General features: G+C 41.2%; 1 protein-coding gene across 1 annotated transcript in view; it reads left to right on the forward strand.

The window, feature by feature from the left end:
* Positions 1-2666: 2666 nt before the first annotated feature.
* Tgs1 (trimethylguanosine synthase 1) overlaps positions 2667-23375 on the forward strand; it is a 34154-nt gene continuing 13445 nt past the window's right edge. The window contains exons 1-8 of the mRNA XM_051159737.1: positions 2667-2781; positions 9715-9779; positions 11211-11368; positions 11648-12452; positions 15328-15445; positions 17469-17555; positions 20038-20212; positions 21896-22202. Of these exons, the coding sequence (XP_051015694.1) occupies positions 2678-2781; positions 9715-9779; positions 11211-11368; positions 11648-12452; positions 15328-15445; positions 17469-17555; positions 20038-20212; positions 21896-22202 (1819 nt within the window). The 5' untranslated portion in view covers positions 2667-2677. The remainder of the gene's footprint in view (positions 2782-9714; positions 9780-11210; positions 11369-11647; positions 12453-15327; positions 15446-17468; positions 17556-20037; positions 20213-21895; positions 22203-23375) is intronic.

The raw sequence follows: 23375 nt of genomic DNA on the forward strand, positions 1-23375 counted from the left end.
AGCACTTGGCAGGCAAAGGCAGGCAGATCTCTGTGAGTTCCAGCAAGTCTAGGATAGCCAAGGCTACACAGAGAAACCCTGTCTTGAAAAACCAAAAACCAAAACCAAAAACAAAAACAAAAAACCACGACAATGGGAAAAAAACATTTGCAAACTATTCATCCAACAGCTGACTTATTTCCACACTGTATTCAGCAGTCAAAAGATTCAACTAGAAAAGCCCAAATAATCCCATTAAAAAAGAGGGCAAATGATTTCAACAGTCATTCCTTGGGAGAGTGTACAACTGGTCAACAAATATATGAAAAATAGTTGCCATCACTGCTGTAGTTACCCTTGAGTATGAGCATATGGACTCAGAACCACTTAAGAGACAAACCTCTGTGAGTTTCTGTGGGGATCGTTGCAGGGGATGGTAACTGAGGTGAGCAGACTGCTCCATCTCAGGCTCATACATTAATCTCAGAGATAAACAACAGTGGGTTAGCACGGCTTCCAGGGCAAGAAGGAAGGATATACACAGGGCGACTTAATGGGTCGGGGGACACAGCCAAAGGGAAACACAGTGGGAGATATGTGGTTCACATGATGAGTATCCAAAAACAGCTCATAGAGAACATTCTCAATGTTCCTAACACAAAGAAGCAGTATGTCTGAGGTGAGAGCTATCACTTCCTCCAATCCGATCACAAATGCTATCACACCATATCCATCCACTGAAATGCTGCCCTGTGCCCCCAGAAATAAGTACAATTACTCGCCGCTAGTTACTTTTTAAAGGATTGTATTACCTGACTCTGGGAGGAGGGTGCATGTGTGAGCATGTGCCATGGCTGTTCGTGTGGAGGTGGAGGGAAGCTTTCATGAGTCAGTTCATGGTTTGTGGCAAGCACCATTAAGCAATAAGCCCCAACACCCAGGTGTCATTTAACAATAAAAAGAAAAAACCACACACAAACAAAAAAACTTTGTGATTTTAAGTTTCTTTCTCCACCTTTCCTTTCAAAGATATGCATTTACTTTAAAAAATGTTGTTGGTTGTTGTTGTGTTGTTGTTGTTAGAAAATGTTCTTATACATTTGGCCAAAATCTTGCACTCTTTTGATAACTACTGTTTTACTGTACTTTATTCTAGGTCTACTCACTCCAATGATTCTGTAATACATCTATCTATCTATCTATCTATCTACCTACCTACAGGGGTCTCACTACATGGTCCTGACTTGCTTTGCAGACCAAGATGCCTTGAACTCAGAGAGATCTGCCTGCGTCTGACTCCAAAGATGCCACCATGCCCACCTAAAATACACATCTAGACTGGTGTATCTACAACTGCGGTACTTTCCTTCCTAACTCCTAAATTATATATATGTATGTATATATATATATATATATATATTTGACCGCAAAATAAACCCGTGTTAAGAATGTGGGAATAAACATTTTCTTTGAAAATTAAAAGTATTTCCATCGATTCACAAATGTGGCACAAACACAAATGAGCATTCTAAATATCTGAGTTTCAGCTCAGTTCTTACATAGCCCATAAAAAGTGACAATGATATTTCCACGTTAATAGTACAAACCAAGTCTTCAATGATTGAAAAACCTTCAAGCAAGAGTTTGTTTTGCTTTTGAGGAAGCTGTTGGCCAGTCTCACACAGCACCTAATACAGAATGCCTCTCCCTCCACCCAGTACAGTAATGCTGCAAGTTTTATATATCCAATTTATGCATTTTTATTTCTTACTAAATGTTTAGTAGTTGAGCTAAATTGGGGGGAAAAAAAAAAAAACAGCGACCGCGCGGCAACACAGCATCTACAAGGTCTGGACTGACTCGAATTTGCACAGATAAAAAGTGCTGTTTCCTTTAATCCTCTCTGCAGCCTCACGAGGTAGATATTGCTACTCGGCCCCGTTTGATAGATGATCTGATGCTGCCACTTGCCAGACCCCATGGGTACTAAAGTGCAAAAACCAGGATTCCAAGCCTGCTCAGTCGGCACACCAACAGTTCTAACCGGTACCAAGGGCCTGGTCACTACAGTCTCACACTTCCCCCTCCAGCTCCACCAGGCTCTGGGGCTGGGCCGTCACCCGGAACGCGAGACGCCTCGCTACGCAAGAAAAGCTGCGAGCCGTTACGGGAGCAGAGAGAGAAGAGAGCCTGGCGCAGCGAACCCGAGGGTGACAGGAGTGGAAATAACTCGGCTCTCTAACCGGACAGCGCAGACGCAGAGACCCGGGAACCATCCCGCCTTTCCGCTCCCCGCCCCGCGACCCCGACACCACGCATACCACAGGATGGAACAGCGCGGGGAGATCCAGGAGGGGCCCGACGCACCTGACGCGGAAGGCACGGGAAACCGAGCCGCTGCCAACGACCTCGGCAGCTAGTCCGCGGCTGGGCTGCCGGGACTGCCGGACACTCAGGTAGAGCCAGCTTCCTTATAAACACCTGGGAGGAAGAAGCCCGAGCCGCTTTGGGCGTAGCACCGCCAGTCGCCCCACCCCTTCCGGTAGCCACTTCCGGTGGCGCGTTTAGCGGGCTCCCGGCTCGAGCGTTCCCAGGCGCGTTCCGCCCCTTCGCCCGCGCGGCTGAGGCTTTTCTGTCTCCAGCCACCGAGCAAGAGGCCCAGCCCCCTCACGGACCGAAAGCGACCGCGGAGAACGAAATGTGTTGCGAGAAGTGGAACCACGTGGCTGAAATGCTGCTCTTCATTGAAGACCGCGAGGAGGAGTTCAAGATCCTTTGCCTCTGCTCCCGGGCATTTGTGGAGTAAGTTGCCACAGTCCTCTTATTTTTATTATTATTATTATTTTTAATCCTTGCTCGAGAATATGGATGTCGCCAAGGTAGAGTGAAGCTTTCCTGAAAGCCAAATGACCTGCCTCTAGGGTAGAGTCGAAGCCTCTCCAGGCGTGACGTTTTCTTACTATTACTAAAAGGAAGATTAATTCTAATTTTTATTTTTTAAATGTGGTGCCTTACATGTATTATTTCGTTTTTACGTAAATGAAGGGCCAATCTCAAAATTGAGTGAGTCCGACGAGGTGGGCCAGGCGGGTAATCGTATGCCTCAGTGACTGAAGCAGAAGGGATCACAGGTTTGAGACCAGCCTGAGCTACACCAGTAAGATGGACATGTGAAGTGTAAACTAATAAATCCAGCGTAATGAGGTGAAAGTTCAAACTAGAGCTCTCTCTTCAAACTGTAAAATCTTCTCCCACAAAAATTTATATAATTGAAACTTCTGGCTTAACTCTGTTTACAGAAGTTTTAGAGATATCCTGTTTGGAAAATGTTTCCGGTTAAAATTTTGCCCGAATCATCAGAACCTTCTGGTAGAAAATCCAAATTTAGCCGGGTGTAGTGGCACACGCCTTTAATCCCAGCACTGGGAAGGCTGAGGCAGGCGGATCGTTGTGAGTTCGAGGCCAGCCTGTCCTACAAAATGAGTCTAGGAGAGCCGAGGCTACACAGAGAAACCCTGTCTCAAAAAGAAAAAAGAAAGTCCAGATTTAAGGTTGAAGGTATTCTTTTTCATTATGTACTTGGGGAGTATATCTGAAAGTTCCTCAAAAAAGAAAGAGATAAAACACCATGTTAAATGTTATTATCAAAAATACTGTCCTCTTTATAGTGAGGTGTGCGTTTAATTGAGTGAAATTTTGTTTTTTGTGCTCCTGTTAGATGTGCTGATAGGCAGTGGATTATAAGACAGAACCAGGCTGCTCTGATTTTATTTTCTAAGCAAAGGAGATCAATATTGCACTAAGCTAGCTGTTTGCACAATTACTCAGTTGATTATGGATATGAGACAGGTCTGTGGCAATTTGAAATCCATCTGTAGCAAGATGGTGAAAATCATGAGGCTGTGCAAAGGGAAAGGAACGCCTCCATTCCGAGTTTTCTTGAAGTCTCTTGTTGCTGTGAAGATGACCTGAGTGAAGACAATATTCCTTCGATGTAGAAAGAGTTGGAACAAGTACATTAAATAGGCGAGGTGAGGGGCCTGTGCCTTTAATCCCAGCTGGAGGGAGGCCGGGGCAGCACCTGGAGGACTTCTTAAAGAAGCTGCTTAGATGAAGACAGAATGTTTAATGTCACAAGCAGGAAAAAAAAAAAAAACTTAGGAAGCTGAGTTGGAGATTAACAGATTTTGTTTTTAGCACAGAGGCAGGCAAATGTTGATAGAAAGAAGACTGCATACGAAAAGGAGACACACCTGCTTTCGGCTTCTCAAAAGTGTCCTGCTTGTATCTTTCACATTAGCTGTATTGTTACTTTATTGTTGCTGTGACAAAACACCATGACCAAATGCAACCTATATAAGAGTTTATTTTGGCTTAATTTTCCAGAGGATGAGTCCGTGTCACAGAAGGCATAGCAGCAGATAACTTCAGCAGGAAGCTGAAAGTGGGCAAGGCTGCAAACTCTCAGATCCTGCCCCCACCTCCTTCCTTAACAGTGCCACCAACTGGTGACTGAGTGTTTAAATACCTGACCTATCACCTATCGGGGACATTTATCATTCAAACCACCATTTTGTGGTACCCATAGGTTCATGGCCTCTGTGTATGGTGTGAGTGTGTACACTCATGGTATGCAGAGGCCAGAGGAGGATGTTTAATGTTTTCTTTTATCCCTCTCGGCTTTACTCCTTTTGGACTATGGTCTGTCACTGAAACCTGCAGCTTTCTAATTAGGCTAGACTGACTGGCCAGTGAGCAGCTAGGATCTGAATGTCTGTTGCCAAACACCAGCATTACAGGCATGCACAGCAAGGGTTCTTGCCCATGAAATGCTCTCTTCATCCCTCTGCCCACCCTATTTTTGGCAGCAGTATTGTGACTTGAACGACAATGCCCCTCATAGACTTGTTTATTGAGTCCAGTTAGTGGAACTGTTGGGAAGCATTAGAAGGTGTGCCGCTGGGGATGAGCTTTGAGGTTTCAAAAGCCCACATCAGGCCCAGTCTGTCTGTCTGTGTACTCCTCTCTCTCTCCTGCCACCTGCTACCTAAGTATCAAGGTGTAAAGCTTTCCAGTGCCATCCCCCTCTGCTTCCTGCATGATGATCATGGTACTAAGCAATGCTTCAGTTAAATGCTTCACTTTATAGGAGCAGCCTTGGTCATGGTGTCTCTTCAAAGCAATAGAATAGTAACTAAAATAAAAAAGTGAACCTAGAACTTAACAATTCTACCATAAAGAGGTCAAAAATTTAACACAACCCAATCAGTAAATGCGCATGAGATGAACAGACACTTCTCAAAAGATTAAATACAGATTATCAACAGATACATGAAAAATTGTTCATCATCTTCAGATATCAAGGGAAATCTAAAATCCAAACTACACAGAGATTCCCTCTCACCCTAGAATGGTTGTCTCTAAGAAAACAAACAGTAGTCCTAGCAAATATTTGTTAGGATTGAGGGAGAAAAGCTTTATGGAATTATTGGATGAAATCGTCCATTATGAAAATCAGTATGAAAGATCCTGAAAAAAAAAACTAAAAATAGAACCACCCAGCAATGCAGATAGACCCAGAGGAGTCAGTTCCACACATGGTGGAGACACCTGCTCATCGTGTCCATTGTAGGTAGCACCAGTCACAGTAACCATATTATAGACTCAGTCTAGATATCTGTTAACAGATCAGTGGATAAATAAACAGGCCTGTATACACAGTGATATTTATCCATAAAGGACAATGAAGTTATGTCATTTGAAATGTACTGTGGATAATCATCTCACACAGAATTAGCTAAACTCAGAAAGACAAGTATCAAACTTTTTCTCTCATTGTGGAATCTAGATTTCGTGTATATGTGCATATGTAGCATGCATATGACATGAGAAATTAAATGTGGAGGACTTGGTGTGTAAGTACAGTATTTGCACCAAACTACTGTGCCACTGTAGCATCCAAAGAGGAGAGTATTCAGGGAAAGGAAAATGACTGGCTGGAGAGGGAGGGGAGTAAGAGACGATTAAGGGGGTTGGGGGGTGGCACATTGAACATGGTCAAAGTAAATGGTATACTTGAAATCCACCACTATATGATTATACTAATAAAACTTTAAAAGAAAGAATTAAAGTTCAGAAGGTCTACTAGTGAATCTCTGTAACACTAATTAAACAAAAATAATAAAACCCCAGAAAAGAAAACTTGAAGCAGAAGAATGAAATTATATTAGTTTACCCTAGCAACATCAGCATTTTTAAAAAACTTATCTTCAGTAGTGTGAATGGTGGTTTGTAAAACAACCACTCAAAAATTTGTGCAGTAAAGTGCTAATATAGCTTTAATTAAGAAAGATAACAGTAAATTGTAGGCCAACATAGGCTTTATAGCCAAACCATCTCACAAAGCAATTTTTAAAATTAGAGACAACAATAGAAAAATGAAAAAATGAGAAAGATCTCAGAAGTTGTTGGGGATTGGATTGAGAGGACGAAGGTATGGACAGAGCATACAAAGAAGATTTACCAAAGTTCGTTCAATTCTTACATTGCTACTTTTCACCGATAGAGAGCGGTCACTGGTAAATAAGGAGTCTTATTTGGTGGCAGTGATGGCAGTATCATCGGTTTAATTGTGCTTTAATTTTGGAGGAGTCTGTGAAATACACAAGAATAGATGGTATAAGTTGGATATATTAGTTTGGACCCTTGAAGATGTTTGTGCTGGTCTTAATCACCTGAGCCATTCATCAGAATAAAAAATACTATACTATGAATATAAAATTGTGTGCTTAGAATAAGACACAGGAAATGCGGAATTGGTAGTTACTGCTTTTATTATAAAGCTGCTTATGCTATAAAATTATGTTTTAACTGTTTTCTATAATCCATTTTTAAGTAATTTAAACTTTAAAAAAGTTTGCAGAAAATAACACAAAGCTAAGGAGTTGGCTTAGTTGGTAAAGCGCTTGCACATGAGACCTGAGTTTCATGCCCAGAACCCACCTGAAATGGTCTGGGCATGGTGGCCCATGCTTGTAATCTCTGTACTGAGAAGGCAGAGATAGGCAGGTTCTTGGAGCTCACTGGCTTTCCATCGTGGAGTACATGAGGAGATCTCGACCACTAAGAGATGCTGTCTCAAAAAGAGAGTGAAGAGTGCCTGAGGAATGGCCCCTAAGTTTAATCTCTGGACTCCATGTGTACAGCCACACACATACGTGCATCCACACATGAACACACATGAACCTATTCTCTAAACAGTTCAATAAACTGCGTTCCATATTGCCCATAAACAAATAGTATTCTCCTGCATACCTACTGTAGTGAGTTGAAATTCCTCCCCATGTATCTCTTTCCATTCTGACCCGTGATTCCACAGAATCTACAGTCAGGAGTCTAGTGTCCTTAGTGGCAATTAAAAGTTGTGTCCTTGTGTCCTGTAGGATTACTGTACCTGACCTGGGTCTGTCTGATACTTCATTGGAGTACTGTCAAATCAGGCCTTGGCAGGATTGCTACATGGTGTCATTCTCAGCTCTGGCCATGATTCTGATTACTACTGAGTGCCGGGTGCCAGCGTTTCTTTGGTGTAGCGATCGTTCCAATTGTTGAAACTAGTGCTTTGTGGCAACATACTCCAGGGTAACATCTTAACAAGCATAGTTTTAATTGACATCTCACACCTCAAACAGCTGTTTCTGAAGGCTGCGGTTTATCAGCATTTTGTAAGGAGTCCTTTTCCTCCTCTTTCTGCGTACTCATATTTGTTAAGCATTTGTTAATGTTAGCATAGACTGTTTTTCTAAGACAGAGTCTCACAATGTATCCCACGCTAGCCTCACTTCAAACCTGTAATCTTCCTTCCTCAGCCCCCAGGGTACTGGAATTATAGGTGTGTGCCACTCTACCTAGCCTGGCATAGATTGTTGAGATTGTTGATACTGATCTTCAGTGTTCCTGGTGAGAGATCTTTTAGGGTGCTTATTGTTGCTAGCTGACATATCTCACATTCCCTGGTAAGGCAACCCAGATTTCCCTTTCCAGTTTCTACACTGCTTCTCCATTGTGTGTTGGTTCTTTTAGGAGATAATAGTACTTGTCTCAGGTTTCTTTTCTGTTGCTGTGATGAAAATGTGCTGAAAAGTATGCAACCTAGGAGAGAAAGGGTTTATTCTAGCTCTCAGTTCCAGGGCATAGTCAGTCCATCATAATAGGGAAGCCACAGCAGCAGGAGCTTGAGGGAGCAAGTGGGTCACATTGGGGCCTCAGTCAGAAGAAGAGCAATGGTGAACACATGCATGCTGGTACTCAGTCCCCGCTCTGTGGCTCTGTGCATTTTCACAAGACATTATCCCCATACTCAGACAGGGAGTGATGCCACTGCCTGTGAGTAGATCTCCTACATCAGCTAATACAATTAAGATAATCTCTTATGAACATTCTAGAGGCCCTACTTCCAGGGATTCTAAGTTGTGTTAGATTAACAATTACAGTTAACCAACCCGGAACTTTAAAACCGAAAGCTGCGTGCTCATTGTCCTTATTGTTCCTGTGTCTTCTCCGTAGACAGTTATTTAGTATTGACGTAAAATGTAGCACATGTGGGAATATGTATCTGGATATCTGGACACATTCACCACTTTAAACTACTTCTGTACTTACTGTACTTAATACCATGAGTTTATAGTACTGAACCGTTATGTTCCTAAGTAACCTTTAACAAGGCGAAACTTAGTTCTAGCTTCCTCAGTCCATGTCCTTATCTGTTCATTGTAACCATAATGGTAACTACACTGACCGAGCCTCCACCTGGTATCTTAGTGTCCCATATATTTGGATGTTGATAGACAAAACAGTGATGCCTGTGTGTGGCTCCCGCTCCTTTTGTTGCCCATGGTGTCTGTGTTCCTGGTAGATAGTGGGGCCAGCAATCATGCAGTCAAAACACATAGGAGTTTTACTTTGTGAAGTTATAAGTTCACCAGAAATTTAGTGCTAGGGTCAGGCATAGTGGCTCATGCCTACGGTTGTAGTAGTTGGGATACTGAAGTGACATACAGGGGGTGTGTGATATCTCAAGCTCAAGGCCAGACTTTGCTGTTTGCTACATAGTGAGACCCTAAGAACGTGAACAGGAGGAGGTAGTTTTAGCTACAATGTGTAGGACACTTTAAATGTTCTGTAGGTTTATTTTAGTAATGAAATTTCCAATTATGGTAATTAAAAGATTTAGAAAGAGGTGTGCTACAGAAAAGATTCGTAAGAACATCATTATTCAACCTTTATACAGACCATGGGTACCTTGTCTGCTGTGTAATAGATATTCCTCCTATTTGCAAATACATTGCAGCATGCATGTAGCTTTATATGTGTGTAAGCTCGATCTTTCCCCTACTGGAATACACTCAGATGTATTACAGAACACCTACTTGCTTATGTGTAACAAAAAAAAATAAGATTTCCCCCCAATATTCAGGAGAAATTCCTCTTAATTTTAATTATTAGCAATAATAACTGCTGTTATATGTCAAGAAATACTACTTTGTGTATGGTATCAATTTTTACAACTCCATGAGAAACATTGTTGTCTGTATGTAGGTAAGAAAAATGTGTTATCAGGTTGCTTCTCTATTTTTTAACCTTTACTGTAGCTAATTTATGCTCTGTTAACCCTCTCTTCTTTCCAAGTTTATAGTTCAGTTTATTCCAATATAAATTATTTATTTTGCTTCACAGGGATCGAAAATTGTACAACTTGGGATTAAAAGGCTACTATGTCAGAAGCAGTGGCAATAATGCAGGTAATGTAAAGTAAGATACATATCCTTTTGATTAAAGTTAGCTGTACTACCATATTCATGTATATAATTTGTGGTAACTTGTACTTGCTGGCATAAATGGTGAATGGCAAATAAACCTGTAATTGTAAACCCTTCCTTCACACACACAGATGTACTTCTAGAATTTCTGTCAAAACTCATCTTTTTATTTTCCTGATTTTCCTGTTGTTTGTGTTGGCTTGGCTTAGACTTTCCATTGTCTACCATTCCTTCCTGATTTGTAACCATGACCTGGAATTTGAAACTTAAAAAGTCTTGTTCTTTTAATAATATTGGTGTTTTGCCTGCATGTATATAAATGTACTACAAGTGTGCAGTGCCCAAAGAGGCCAGAAGAGGGCATCAGACAGATCCCCCTGAAACTAATGCAGATGGTTGTGAGCCACCATTTGGGTACTGGGAGTCCAACCCTGACCCTCTGGAAGATCACCTAGTAGTCCACTGAGCCATCTCTGCAGCCTGAATTTGAAGTTTTGAAAAGTAGAAAACATGAAGTCTCTCTGTCAGCTATTTATAGTAAAGGCAGAATTGGGGTAAATCCCAAGTGAACATGTACAGCCTTTTGTCTGACATAATAAGACACTATAGGCCCATCTGAGTTCTCTTCCCAATTGAAAAATAGAATTAGTGTGAATTTCACTTTATATTCTCTTCGACTTCCTTAGCCTGTTTATCTTATTTCCCAAAATGAACAGATCTGTAGCACGGTTAAAAGCCAAAGACAACCCCAATACAATCTGTCAAAGTTTCCTTTGAAATACTTTAACTTTCTCAAAGCTAGGATAAGGCAAGGTTTCATACTGTGCTGTACAAATAAGGGCTCTGTAAGCACTAGGCTCCTACTGAGCCTGAGAAGCTGTGTTACTGTGAGAGGACCACAATATTAGTTGATTCATCTTCCTCATCCTGTGCTCACCTGGGCTTTCCTAATTCTATTGGATGGAATATTGATGGGATGCCTGTCTTTTTTCCTTGGTTAAGAGATTCTCTGGCATAATTTCATACATAAGGTTTCTTCTTTATCAATGTCTATTTCTGTTGCCTGATCATGAACTTGGAGGGCTTTGTTTTGTTTTGTTTGTTTTACTGAGGAGAGAGAGGGTGTGTGTTGTGTAGCTTTGTTTTGAGGTGGTGTCATATATACCCTGGCTCACCTGGAGCTTGCTATGTAGACAACCTGACCTCAATTTTTTGTTGTTTTTTATATTAGTTCCGTTTACCACCAATTCTTTTTGTTTGTTTGTTTGTTTTTAATATGTAGCGTAGCATTAGTGCAAATGTGAGCAAGTCATGTGTAAGAGTTCTGGATCTTAGGTTCTTCTTTAAAATGAGGATAAGAAAACCTGCCTTTGCATTTTTCTCTACAATGAAGCTAACCCATTCTCTCTGTAGGAGGCCAGGCTACAGAAGAGGAGGAAGATGGTCATTCCCATGGCACCGCAGAATCACATAGCCCAAATGAGAGTGAACTTGACTCAGAGGCCAAACTCATGAGAAGCATGGGATTGCCAATTCAGTTTGGTAGAGTGTCGGCTCATGAGAATTTTGAGGTATTGATCTTAATATTTCTATTTCCTGTTTTTCATAAATCAGCATAAAGAACTATACTTTTATTTACAATCAGATTGATTCATGGTTGAAACACTTTACATATTTATATTATAACTAAACTGCAGGTTGAGATACGTCCCACATGTAACTTTTCTTCTCATGAGTACTTTAAGAGTCACTTCCTTGTGTATTAAAGGCCCATACTGGGAATTTGGGTGTGGTTTTAGTCATGCTACCTTTCAAATAGACTCAGACTTCTTACCATTTATCTGGTGCAGGTGTCTATGAATACAAGAAATAAAGTAAAGCAAAAAAGAAGAAAACATCGAAAGAAGTGCTTAGATGAGATGGTGCGGGAATCTTGGAGAAATGACCATGAAGAAGATGACCTGTTAGTTTCAGATGATCCATCTTCAGTTGAACACTGTGAGAACAACAGAATATGTGAAATTCAAAGTAAAACAGATACTGAAACAGACAGCCTTCCTGTTGACAATACACTGTCACCACAGCTGGAGGTCACAGAGAATTGGGAAAAGTATTGGAATGAATATGGAGAAGGGCTGCTGTGGCAAAGCTGGCAAGAAAAATATCCAGACCAGACAGTGTCTTCTGAACCTTGGAACCTTCCTGATACAAAGGAGGAATGGGAGCAGCATTATAGTCAGCTTTATTGGTACTATTTGGAACAATTTCGGTATTGGGAAGCTCAGGGCTGGACTTTCGCTGCCTCACAAAACAGTGACGTAGATGTTTGTGCATCTCAAGCAGAGGTTGATGAGAAATATGAGAGCAGCATGAAAGCGGATTTAACATCTTTTTCCTCTTCACCTAACACAGTTGATGACGAAAGTCCTGGGTCAAATGATAATCAAGACCATAATGAAATTATTACTGGAATTAATAATATAATTCTGAGTTCAGAGGAAGTAGAACAGAGTCAGGTAGATTGCACTGTACACTGTGACAAGCAGCTGAATGAAATTAGCAGTGGAAAAGAGTGCCCTGCCTCTGGAGGAAGTGACCACCGTAGTGGAGCACCCAAGGAAAGTGGAAATGGAAGCACAGACCAAGCAGCTCAAGGTAGGATTGTCCAGACTTACTCTGTCAGGTAATACTCATCAAACAATCTACTTAACACTAATACTTAACAAAAGTATCCCATCTTAATTTTATATCACAAACAGTACATTGATTGTTCATCTACATTGGTAAGATTGGAATTGCATCCTCAAAAATAATCCTCCCTCTGTGCCTCTGTAGCCACCGCTTTGCTTGTCATAGATTGCTGAGCTTCTCGGTGAGAAATTTGAGGTTGTATAAGACGTGGCTACCTAATCAGGCTGTCGTGGAATTTGTGGTCCCTCTGCCCCAGCCTCTCCTGTCCTAGGACTGATGCAGCTGTGAACCAGTTGTGGCTCCAGCTGAAGTTTGCAGAGTTCTGTGCTGTTGGAGGTTGTCTGGTGTGTTTTGACTAATTACTGCTTGCTGTCTCTGTGCTCCACCGCGTTTGACCAATAAAAGACCATCACAGCTGGGCAGGGCAAATGGGGTAGGCGTGGCTAAGGTTCCTGGACTTTGAAAGAATCTGGGGAAGGAGAAGAGACTGGAAGAGAGGAGAGGAGGAAGAAGGCTGTGGAGGGGAAGCACATGGCCGGCATGGATGGAGACTTAGCGCGGATGATGATAATTAGCAAGTATTTGGGATTATGATGGAGGTGGCTCAACAGAAATAATTAGAAACAGATGGCATGTTATACCTGCCCCAATACGGGATGCAGTTTAGGGGATTAATATCTGCTCTGCCCCAGGTTAACTAAGGCTATTTTAAAATATAACAAGTGTCTGTGTCTTGATTGATTGCTAGTGGGTTAGAAAATACCGCTATAATAATAATTATAGGCCTATATAATAAACATTATTAGGTCATATTTATAAATTAACCGCAACACTGTGGCTTTCCTATTTCTCTTTTCTCTGCTATATTACAGTCTCATTCCTTTCTGTTTTGATACCATCCTTTCTATTTTAGTTTTTCGAGGAGTTTCTCTGTGTAACCTTGGCTGTCCTGGACTTCCTTTGTAGACCAGGCTGGCCTTGAACTCACAGAGATCTGCCTGCCTCTGCCTCCTGAGTGCTGGGATTAAAGGTGTGCTCCACCACGCCCAGTCAGTATTCATCTTTTCTTAACTGATATTTTATATATTAAGTTTCTGGTGATCTTCTGTATATTCCTGATGTGTCTCTTGGTTTCTTTCCTGCTGCTATGATAAAATACAGCTTTGTGTTGCTAACAAAAACACCTTAAGGAAGGTTTTGGACCCCATAACAGGAATTTAAGGCAGCAGGGCCTTGAAGCAGCTGGTCTTACTTCAGCTGCAGTCAGGAAGGAATGCTCGCTCATACTCAACTCATACTTTGTATGCTGCCCTGGACCACACCCAGAATATAGTGCCACGCACCCTTTGACCTTGACCCTGACAGATTACCTATTTAAGGAAATGCCCTATAGTATCCTTGGAGGCCGGTCTTCTAGAACAACCCCAGACCCTGTCGGGTTGATAGTGGACACTGACCATCACAGCTTCTCTTCTTATTAAAATATAAAAGTTTGTAACATGTTGATCAGGATATTAGACTGTGGTTTTGCCTTATTATCCTTTTTATTCTTGTCCCTAGTTCTGCTTTTTTTCTTTTCCAAACACAGTAAAACTTCTCGGTCACTGCCTTCTACTGTCTGCCCCTTAGTTATAAATGTATGTGATTGGTTATAATTTGCTCCTTTGTGTCATCCCTCAGGAACAGTGAGGATTTGAGGTTTTAACATACTTTCATTTTCCCATTAAGATCAAAGCATAAAATCTGTGTTATATTTTTATGTACATGTGATTTCTACTTTTTGTCACTGATACTCTCCAGTCTCTCTCTGTTTCCTTGCTGTGAAGGAAGCTTGGAAAATGGAGCCCATAAAGTCTACTGCACTAAAGTCTCATGCAATAACCAACTTTATTCAGAGCATCAGGTAATTTATACTCTGAGGGGTATGAAGTTGCTTGAGTAAAGTGTATGGTCACAGCACAGGCTGCACGAGACAAAGCCATGGTTTTCAATAGAGGCATAAACAAATAATAATAGCCTGTTGTAGTGAATTATCTGAAGTAAATTCACTCATATCCACTGTACCTGAGAGGAACACAGACCCACATTACAAGAACAGTCCTGTGTTTTGAAGAAACTAAAGTCTCAAGATTCTTTGTCTTGTTTTCTTGGAGTTTTCTCACAAGCACTAAGATTTCTTAATCACATGACTCCATTCTTAGAGCGTTCTGACATATTACTACTGTTCACCTTAATAAAGGTGCCTAGGTCAGTGAGATGGCTCAGCAGGTAAAGGCACTTGCCAGACAACCACAGTTTGATCTCCAGAACCCACATACTGGAAGAGGGTACCTGCTCCCACAGCGTATCCTGTAACCGCAACACTCAGGTCATGGCATGCCACCTCACCATCGCACACCCTCACAGATTAATTGATTACTGCCAACAGTTAACAACAGTTACCAGAAAGGCAACAGTGTACCCTGTGGTATACTTTGTGTAGATCTGGAGAAACTAGTTTTCATTTTGCCTTTTAAAGCATGGTTGTGCTTCATTTACATAGGAGATGAGGTTCTCAAAGGTTTGTTATCAGGTAATTTCTCTGCGGTGCATACATCGGAGGACACTGAAATGTAAATACTTGAGTTGTGATAAGACCTCGAGGGACCACGATTGAGTGTTCTCCAATATGTAGTGCCATCCTTGACCAAAACATTATCATGTAATACATAACTGTATGATTAGATGAGGAAACTTTAAATCTTACAGGCATAGCATATAATTAACTGCGTTTGAAAATAACAGGGAAGTTGCCAGACCCCGGGGAATAATATCCACTGTTCTCTCTCTCTCTCTTTAGAGTTGCAGGAGTCTTCAGGAACAAATACAAGTAAAGAAGGCGCACACCCCAAGAGGGCTGATGGAAATGAGAGTGAGGATGACCCCCCTGAGCATAAGCCCAGCAAAGTGAAGAGAAGGCAAGTTGCACATCACCTAGCCTGGCAGCACTGTACTCTAAGGAAAAGAGGGATCGATTAGACAGACTTTTCGACTCAGAGTCATATGCTAATTCTACTCATAAACTCTTAAGTAAAAGTTAGTTCCTCATCTACAAAATGAGACTGAGAGCAATTTTTGTAAGATCATTAGGTTGACTAGAGCTATCACACAGTATATGACAGTATATTAATCATCAATGAAGTATGCAGCATTCAGGTGATGATTACGTAACAAACAGCCCAGCCCATACATACAACTGAATTTCTTTCTTAAATATATGTTAACCTATTTCTGAAACAAACTTCAATCAAATGCCTTTGTTGTATGCATAGGAATACTGAGACAAAGATAAGTACTTTATTTCAGTACTTTAAATCTAAAGTTACAGCGAAGATCCCCTTTCTGTTTACCACCTATACAGTACAATACAGAGTAATATAAAGTCAAATGTGTCCCAAGTACTGAAACTAGAGCATTAGGTGGAGAAATTTCTTTGTTGTGTTCCCCATAGGACTTTTTTTTTCTTCCGTGTAGCATCTAGAAAAATGATAAGAAAACTCTGAAGTCTGAGTAGCGAGTGTAGTCCATTCAAGTATGCCACTGCTGCTGGTGTAGTCCATTCAAGTATGCCACTGCTGCTGGTGCTTTGGCTGTACATATGAAACTCTGCTTATTAGTTGCCTCACTGTGTATGACAGGTTCCTAGAGGCAGAAGGGTGTGTGCTCATAGTCCTAGCATGTAGCAGACCTCCTGGGAAAGACAAACTTTATAGGTTATTGCTGTATTCTGCTTGATGCTGTGGGTCATGCCATCAGGGTTTCTAAACTTGTTTAAGTCACTTGTCACTTCTGAGACAAGATATTGGACAAAAGCAGCTTAAGAAAGGAGGCTTAGCTAGACTCATGGTTTGAAACTGTGATCCCATCGTGGCAGGAAAGGCACATCGGTGGAAACAACTCAAGGTTCAGACTGTAGAAACACGAGTAGCTGGTTACCTTGCATCAGGAAGCAATGAGAGATAAGGACGAGTTCCCATCTTGTTTTAGTCTTTCTGGGTGGTTCTTCTCTCCCCTGTTAAGCCTCTAGGAAAAACCCTCACTGGCCTAGCTAGAGGTGTGTTTCCTAGATGTTCTAAGTCTAGTCAAGTTGGCAGTGAAGAGGAACCATCCCTGTAGATTCTCCGGTTACTTACCACCTGTATCACAGCCTTTTTTAAGGATTTGTTTTCTTATTGCCTGTATGTTTATGTTCTGAGGGTAGTGTGTGAAGTGCCCAGAGAAGGCAGAAGTAAGCATCAGATAGATCCCTTGGCACCGGGGCTAGAGGGGGTTGTGAGCCGCTCACTGTGGGTGCTGGGAACCAAACACTGGGCTTCTGAAAGTGCTTTGGAGTCTCTGAGCCAGCTCTTCAGCCCCCATACCTTACTCTTCTTAGTAACATTTCTTCTCTAGAAATTGTTTTGGTCTGATTGGTACTTCTCAAGAATTTTCTTTTTATGGAGACCTGTAGAGGAATTCCTCCAGAAAACTAATCTTGGGCTTCATCCAAGGTTACATAGAAAGATTCATATTTACATCATCTTCAGAGATAGAGGTAGAATACTGGAGGAGTTTAAGGTTAGGGGCTGGAGAGATGGCTCAGTAGTCAAGATCATTCATGGCTTTCCCAGAGGACCTGAGTTAGGTTCCAAGCACCCATGTCAGAGAGCTCACAACAGCCTGTAACTCCAGCTCCGTAGGATCTGAGGCCTTCATGCTGGCTCCACTAGTGCCTGTATTTACATGCACATAGAAAGACATGCATACACACGAGTTAAAATCTTTAAATTAAAAGAGTATGCATGCTTGTTAGTATGTTTCAAACACTGGAAAGTTTTAAGTTATCTGGAAAGTCCTGATTAAAATACTTTGTTTCCATACCTTGTGGTTTTATGTGATACTCTTCACACTGAAAGTCGTGGCTTATTACCATTTCCATCCTTTGTCTTTTTGTTTGTTTAGCCATGAATTGGACATCGATGAAAACCCAGATTCAGAAGTTGATGACAGTGGTTTCCTTCTAGGATTCAAGCATGGCTCAGGACAAAAGTAATTATTCATAAGGGCTTTTGCCTTCTAGAAATCTTAATAACCTCAGCTACCTTAAATGTCTTTGGCATTCACGTGGCTAATATCTAAGGCTGTATTTGATGTCATTGCAAATAATGCAATTAAAATACCAGCTTCTCATGTTAGTAAGACTTAGCAGTAGAAATCATGTTGTACATTTGTATTCCCTGTATTAACTCAGCTGTACTTAGGCGTTCCAGTCTTCTTCACAGATACAGCAGCTAGCTGTAAGCACAAACATTTGACCTTGTCCAGATCACATTCACAAGGGGGATTTACGCTCAGAGCTTAGAACTGTGGTTGCCACCCAGCGTCTCATCGTGCTGCCCCTTGTTCCTCTAGTGACTAGGAAGCACACTGGGCAGCAAAGATGTGAACATTCACATGTTTCGCAACTAGGCACACAGATTACCTCCTTGTTTAAAAGTCACTAATGGAGGATGCACAGCTTACAGCTTACTTTTCTCAGCAGTGTGCTGTATATTCCACCTTCTTAGCACACACAGCTTTTACCTGATCACTCCAGTGACGTTGATGGGCTGTTCAGTACATTGTAATGGAGACACCAAAAATCGTTCAACCATTCGCCTTTTAAAAGGCCTTTGGATTTTTTTCTGGTACATAAAGCTGCTATGAACATTTGTGTGTGGAAACCAAGTTTTCTCCGGGATTAAATGCCCAAATGTTAAAATTAAACATGAATGAGTAGATTATTATCTAAGCATAAATGGTAATTTCATCTTATGACAGAAAGACTGAACTGAGTGGATAAAGCAGCCTCAATATGTACTGTGTAGGTCAGTTTCTCCCATTCTTTGAGTTTGTTTCTAAGCATTCAGACTTAATGTCCTAGACATTTGTTATATGTTAGGAAATTTAAATAAGCTGTGCATCATGAATTCAGCAGGAAAAGAAGGCTGCCTCATGATTAATATATAAATCAACTCCGGATTAGTTCAAAAGTACGTTCTTATAATTAAAGTTCTACAAATGGCTTGTAAAGCCACCTACTAACCTGAAGACAGCAGTAGTTTATATAGTCATTTTAAGCTAATGAGGACAGAGTTTAACAATGTGTGTAAAAACTGTTTACGCTGTTGGCAGTGCTGGGTTCTTTTTGTTGTTGTTGGTGGTGGTGGTGGTTTGGTTTGGTTTGGTTTTTTTGGTTTTTGTTTGTTTGTTTGTTTGTCTGTCGAGATGGGGTTTCTCTGTATAGCCTTGGCTGTCCTAGACTCGCTTTGTAGACCAGGCTTCCTCTGAACTCACAGCGATTAGCCTGCTTCTGCCACCCGAGTGCTGAGATTAAAGGCATGCGCCACCACACCCACACCCCACTTTTTTTTTTTTTAGACTGTTGTTTGGCTCTTAATAGTACACCATACTCATGGAGATAAATTTCATTGCTTGGGGTGTAACTTTTCTTTTCTATTTAGAAATAGAATTCTACCTAAAGAGAAAGATAAGGGATATTGTTTTCATTATTATTATTATTAAGGTAACATGACTCAAACAGAAAATTTTCAGGGGCTTGAAAACTTTGTGGCAGACAGACAAAAACTCAAGTGATTGGATCAGATTTTCTCTAAACTAAGCTTCCAGTGGCCATTCTTGACATAAATTTGAATATGTCCCAATATGTTTAAGGTCTTTGACCTAACTCTAAGAAAAATTTTCCTAACAAGGAAATGGATTTTTGTTATCCTTCTTTATTGCAGTCTGCTACATAATTTCCACTTTCTAATCTACATTAAAAATGTATTTCAGTTGTGATGGTGCACACTTATAATTCAGCATTCAAGAATCTGAGGCAGGAGAATCAAGAATTTAAGGCAAACCTGGGCTGCATGCTATAACCCTATATCAAACAAGAAAAAAATAACCTTGCTAGTCTCATCATTGGTGTTTCTTTCACATTTGCTTTTTGGGTTTTGTTTTGGTGGTGGTGGTGTTTTGCGTTTTTTGTTTGTTTGGTTAGTTTTTAGGTTTTCGAGACAGGGTTTCTCTGTTATCTTGGCTGTCCTGGACTCACTTTGTAGACCAGGCTGGCTTCGAACTCACAGTGATCTGCCTACCACTGCCTTCCAAGTGCTGGGATTAAAGGTGTGAGCTCAGCTTTAGTTTTTGGTTTTTTGAGACAGGGTTTCTCTGTCTAGCTCTGGCGCTCCTGAAATTCTCTCTGTAGATCAGGCTGGCCTCAAACTCAGAAATCTGCCTTCATATTTACTTTTAATCTGTCATAAGAACTAGACCATAAACTCTTCTGCATATAGTATGTGATTTCATCATTTTCAAAATTTATTAGGGTTAAATTGCAGCTATAATATCTAGCAAATACTAGTAAAGAGTGTTACGGGGCGGGGGCCGGGGTTGGTGTTTTTGGGTTTTTCGGTTGTTTGTTTTCCTATGCAGGAAGATTTTTCTAGAACTTAACATGTGAGTCACTTCTTTTGGTCTGATCTAGATATGGTGGAATTCCAAGTTTCAGTCATCGACAGGTCAGGTATCTAGAGAAGAACGTGAAATACAAGTCACGGTACCTGGACATGCGCAAGCGGATGACTGTGAAGAACAAACACATCCTGTTCACCGAGGAGTCGGGAAAACCTCTTGTGAAGAAGAGTAAAGTGCGGAGTAAGGTGGGCACAAGCTTGCCTTCGGGTCAGATAGAAGCACAATTTATAATTTGGTTTCTTAAAGTTGTGTTCAAATGGGAAGTTTCACACTTCAAGATTGAAGGATATCTCAGAGTATTTTCCACTAGCTTTACCAAGTTATATATTATATAAACTAGGTTTGAGGAAAGAAATTGAGGTTATATGAAGAAACAGCTGCTTAAAAACTAAAAAGTTAGAGCATCTAAAAAGGTAACTCAATTAAATTGTTTTGCCCACATGGTACAGATGATGAGGACAAAGAATTTTCCTACCTGTTTGACATAAAGTAGGATCCCAGTACAGAGCCTGATAAGATTTTATACTAAAAGCCTGGATTCTGAGCTCATCCAAAGATTGATCACACTTTGGAGTAATAGGCTTGGCCCATGAAACTAAAATACAAGCCCAGTCTATAGACTCACGCTGTGCCGTGACAGTTTGAAGGCCCCTCTTGTGCTTTGCTTTCTGACATAGGAAATAAATGTCTTAGAGCATGATCTTGTGATTGAGTTCTGCTGGGGACGGGCTTTTCTGATGTCCGGAGCCTTGCTCTCAGTGGTGGTGTCCTCTGAGGGCAGGGAGCACAGCCTCAGGCTTCCCAAGGGCCTTGTTGTCCCTCACCTACCTTCTGGCAAAGCATGCTGCAAATTTATATATATTCAGATTGGTCAAGGTTGATGCCATTTTAATCAATATTTTAATGGCCCTTTCTTACACCTGAAATAGACTGCCTAGTGTCAATTTCTTAAGACTTTTTGTAATGTATTGAGAGTAATAATTCCCATACATTCACCTATTGATGAATATAGAAACAGCTGTATGTAGTGGCTGTTGTGTCCTTAGTTCTCTTGGGTGTAGATAGGTGGCACTTTCCTCCCAGAGTGTAAGGTTTTTATCATTTGTCTCCTGCTCTGAAATTTTCTCATTCTTTTTTCAACTTTAAATGTATCTTTTTCTCTTTATTTATTCACTTTACATACTTATTGCAGCCCCCTCCCTTCTCTCCTCCCAGTTCCACCCTTACCCATTCCCCTCTCCCCTTCTTCCCAGAGAAGGGAGCCCCTCCCTCCCCACCCCACCCCTGTACCATCCTGCCCTGATAAAGTTCATTGTACAGCAAATGCAAGGAAGTACCTCATCCAACTGCTGCTGTAGCATTTTAGCGAAGAGACTTAATTTTGTTATGGCTTAATCTTATCAGCTCTGCTGTTCTTACTCATTCTTTGTGAGATAGCTCTGACGGGTTTTATTTTGTTTTTAGATGTATTTATGTTTATGAATGTTTGTGTGTTTATATGTCCACCATGTGTATGCCTGATACGTGTGTAAACCAGAAGGCATCAGATTCCTCGGGACTGGGACAGTTGTGGGCTGCTGTGTGGAGCTAGAACCTGAAGGTCCTCTGCAAGAGCAGTGCGTGCTCTCAAGACAAACTGCCACTCTTCTGTCGATGCCGTGTAGCTTCTTTTAAAGGAATTCTTAATGAACTCACAGGGTGCTCTCCTAAATTCCAGATAGCCCAGAATTATTTGTAGTTTGTGTGATACATTGTATTTCTCTGAGCTAATAATTATGATGGCTTGTTAATCAAGTCACACATGGTAAAAGGTGAGAAGATTCTGTTTGTAGTTAATTGATGATTGTTATGGTATCTTAAAATTTCAGGTGGAAAAATTCCTAAGATGGGTTAATGAACCAGTAGATGAGGAGGTATCACAGGAGTCTCTTTCCCACAACAAAATGCAAGACACTTGCACAAGCAGTGACTCAGAGGAACAAGACATGTCCTTGGACAGAGCTGATGGCCTTATGGAGAGCAGAGATCCAGAACCTGAAAAATGTCAGACCGTCTCTTCAGCCAGTGAACTTGAAGCAGAAAAGAGTGAAGGAGGCTCCTTGGTAGCGACTGTTCCAGAGAAGCAGGCTTGTATAACTGAAGAAATAACACATTCTCCCCACGCAGAAACAGAAGGTACGAAGGAATGCATGTCCCCTTGTGTGCCCCTTGTTCACACTTCCATAGCATTTAAACCTCAGGATTCTTTTAAGTGGAGAGAAGGCATGTAATGTGAATGAGCTAGTAGCTGCGATGTTAAACAGCTGGATCAATCAAGACAAACATGAGAGAACTCGCTGTGTGGACCTTCATCTCTGCCGCCACTCTGTCCCTAGCTGGCAATGGCATGTTCCTGTTGAAATTGAGGCACACATTTTCTTCTTGTAATTGCTTTTCTGTAATGATTTGGGGGGGTTGGTAGAACATTAACCATGTTCACAGTAGTTGGCACTAATAAACATTCTTAGTGGCCAGATTTCTTTAATAATAAAGATGAAGGTGTTTTACTTAGCTTAGTGTCCATTTTGTTGAAATGCTTCGTGTTTGCCCTTCTGGAGCAGCTGTATTTGTCACGGTCCTTCCCTTCTTCTGTTCCTAGAGCAGCTTAGGCTCTTAGTTATGCACACACCATAACCAAAGGTAAGTCGGGAAAGAATGGGTTTATTTGGCTTATATATATATACTGCTACAGTCCTTTGAGGGAAGCCAAGGCAGGGGTTCAGTGGAAGCAAGAACACAGAGATCGTGATGCTGCTTACTGCCTTGCTCAGCTTGCTTTCTTACAGCATCCAGAACCACCGGCCCAGAGGTAGCACTCCCCTCCTCCCTCCTCCTCCCACATCAATCAGTAGCTAAGAAAGTTGCCTGCAGCCCCATCTTATGGAGGCAGTTTTTCAGTTGATATTCCCTCTTCTGAGATGACTCCAGTTCATGTCAAGTTGACATAAAACTAGCCAGGACACTTAGTTTAGTTGGTTCATTTCCTTTGTGTGCACACACATAAACCTAAGTCTCCTCTCACTTATCTCCTGCCTTTTTACACTGTAGACTTCAGGTGTTTTATGGTTTTTTTTCATTACCAGTGTTATAACAACTGACATTCTTATGCTATTTAGATTCTTAATCTATATGTAGCCTGCTGAGGTGAGTGAAAACAGTACTTTTATCTCAACATTTTTGCCTATTTGCAATGACCTGATGGTCAGATTAGAACATAGTCCTATCCTTAAAAACATTTAAATGTAATGGAGCTTTATCTGTAATCTTGCTTTTATTCTGTGGCAGCACTCTTCGTCTTTATATATTGCT

This window comes from Acomys russatus, chromosome 2, assembly GCF_903995435.1.
Source record: "Acomys russatus chromosome 2, mAcoRus1.1, whole genome shotgun sequence".
Lineage (NCBI taxonomy): Eukaryota > Metazoa > Chordata > Mammalia > Rodentia > Muridae > Acomys > Acomys russatus.